Raw genomic sequence first — 1,948 nt, forward strand, 5'->3', positions numbered from 1 at the left:
TTCCTTACATAGTTGATTCAGTTTTATGATTATTTAAAGCAGGAAACATGGGCTCAAACTAGTTATTCTGATAGAACTGTAAGCAAAATTCTTTCATTTTTAATCTTGTTTTATGTGTGTACACATGCATAAATAGTTGCATGTTACTGTAAAGCAGCTGTGCTCTAAATTTTTCTTGTTTCTCAGTAACTCTTCTAAATATTCTGGCTTGCTTATATCTTTAGTATATTATATTTGTTTCCAGATTCATGGTATTTATTTTCTTACTTTGGATACAATATGTTTCAATTTTACTTGATATTTCTATTTGAGTTCTTTTATTTTAAAATTTGTCATAATACAATAAAACAGAGGTGAATATTTCTTCCTGTATTTTAAATGTTTCTTTTAGCATATTTACATATACAAATTAAAGAAGTTTAGCAAAAGTTTCCCAGGAAATGTAAATACTATATTTAACATGTTATACAGTATTGTTTTTGAATAATAATTATAAAAACTTAATGAGAGATGAAGGAAGATTTTGGTCACTGGAAACAAATTCCCATGTTCTTTTATTGATAGAAACAATTTTGATTAAGATTAAAGAGAAAATGAAGTTATTTGTTCCAAGTAGGTTCACAAATCAATATTTTAAGGATTATGAAAAGGTTAACCTTACTAAACTAATTAGGACTTCCAGAAAAATGTTAAGAAATGAGTCTTTCATTTCCATTTGATTGTTCAAAATCAGTGTGTTCTTATTTGTGTAAAGTAAATGCAATTTTTTTTTATCATGTCATTGAAAGCTTGTTTCACTTGCTTGTTCCTCAAGGTATAAATGAAAGGGTTCAACAAAGGGGCAACAGATGTAGTGAGCACTGATACTCCTTTGTTGATGTCCACCTCTTCTTTGGCTGAAGGCTTGATGTAGATAAAAATACAGCTGCCATAGGTGATGGAAACAACAATCATGTGAGAAGAACAAGTGGAGAAAGCTTTTTTTCTTTGCTGAGAAGAAGGGAATCTTAAAATTGTCCTGACAATATAGATGTATGAAAGAATGACGCCCATGAGTGTAATAATGAATGTTAACACTGCACAGGTTATAACCATTTGTTCTATGAACCATGTATCTGAGCATGAAATCTTAAAAAGGGGAGATGCATCACAGCCAAAATGATCAATGGCATTGGAGTCACAGAATTCCAGCTGGAGGCCCATACAAAGCGGTGTGCTGATGATCATTAACCCAGAGATCCAGCAGCAGAGGACAAGGATGGTACAGACTCTGTTGTTCATGATGGTCATGTAATGAAGGGGTTTACAGATGGCCACATAGCGGTCATAGGACATGGCTGCCAGGAGAAAAAATTCTGTGGCCCCAAAGAGTCCAATAAAAAATATTTGACTAGCACAAGCATTGTAAGTAATAGTATTGTCCCCAGTTGATATGCTGTACAGGAATCTGGGAATACAGACCGTTGTGAATGAGATTTCTAAGACAGAGAAATTTCGAAGAAAAAAATACATAGGTGTTTTAAGATGAGAATCCATGAGTGTAAGAATGATAATGGTCAGATTTCCAGTAATGCTCAGCACGTAGGTGAGAAATAAGAAGATAAAAATCAGAACTTGCAGCTGTGGGTCTTCTGTAAGTCCCAACAGGATAAATTTTGTTATTGTTGTGCGATTTCTCATTATTACCTTTGATGTTACAGGCAATCTACATGTAATAAAGCCAGAGAAGAAGCATCTAAACAGAAGAAAGAAAATCATAAGGCAATAATCAATGAAAAAGAGAACAAAACTAAGATATTAATGAAATCAAAAGCTGATTTCTTAGAAAGGATGAATAACATTGATAAAACTATTGTGAAAGTGATCTGGAAAAACATAAAATGTATCAGTAATTAGAAATATGACACAATTTTAAGTTATACAGATATCAAAATGATCAAATAGAATA

General features: G+C 32.2%; 1 protein-coding gene across 1 annotated transcript; it reads right to left on the reverse strand.

The window, feature by feature from the left end:
• Positions 1-740: 740 nt before the first annotated feature.
• Positions 741-1,680, reverse strand: LOC308245259 (olfactory receptor 6C2-like; the record flags this gene model as incomplete). Its single annotated transcript, XM_080662218.1, is given in 2 exon segments — positions 741-770; positions 772-1,680. Coding segments are annotated over 2 exon segments (939 nt in total).
• Between the last annotated feature and the right edge of the window lie 268 nt (positions 1,681-1,948).

The sequence above is a fragment of the Plecotus auritus genome (assembly GCF_963455305.1).
Source record: "Plecotus auritus genome assembly, chromosome: 3".
Lineage (NCBI taxonomy): Eukaryota > Metazoa > Chordata > Mammalia > Chiroptera > Vespertilionidae > Plecotus > Plecotus auritus.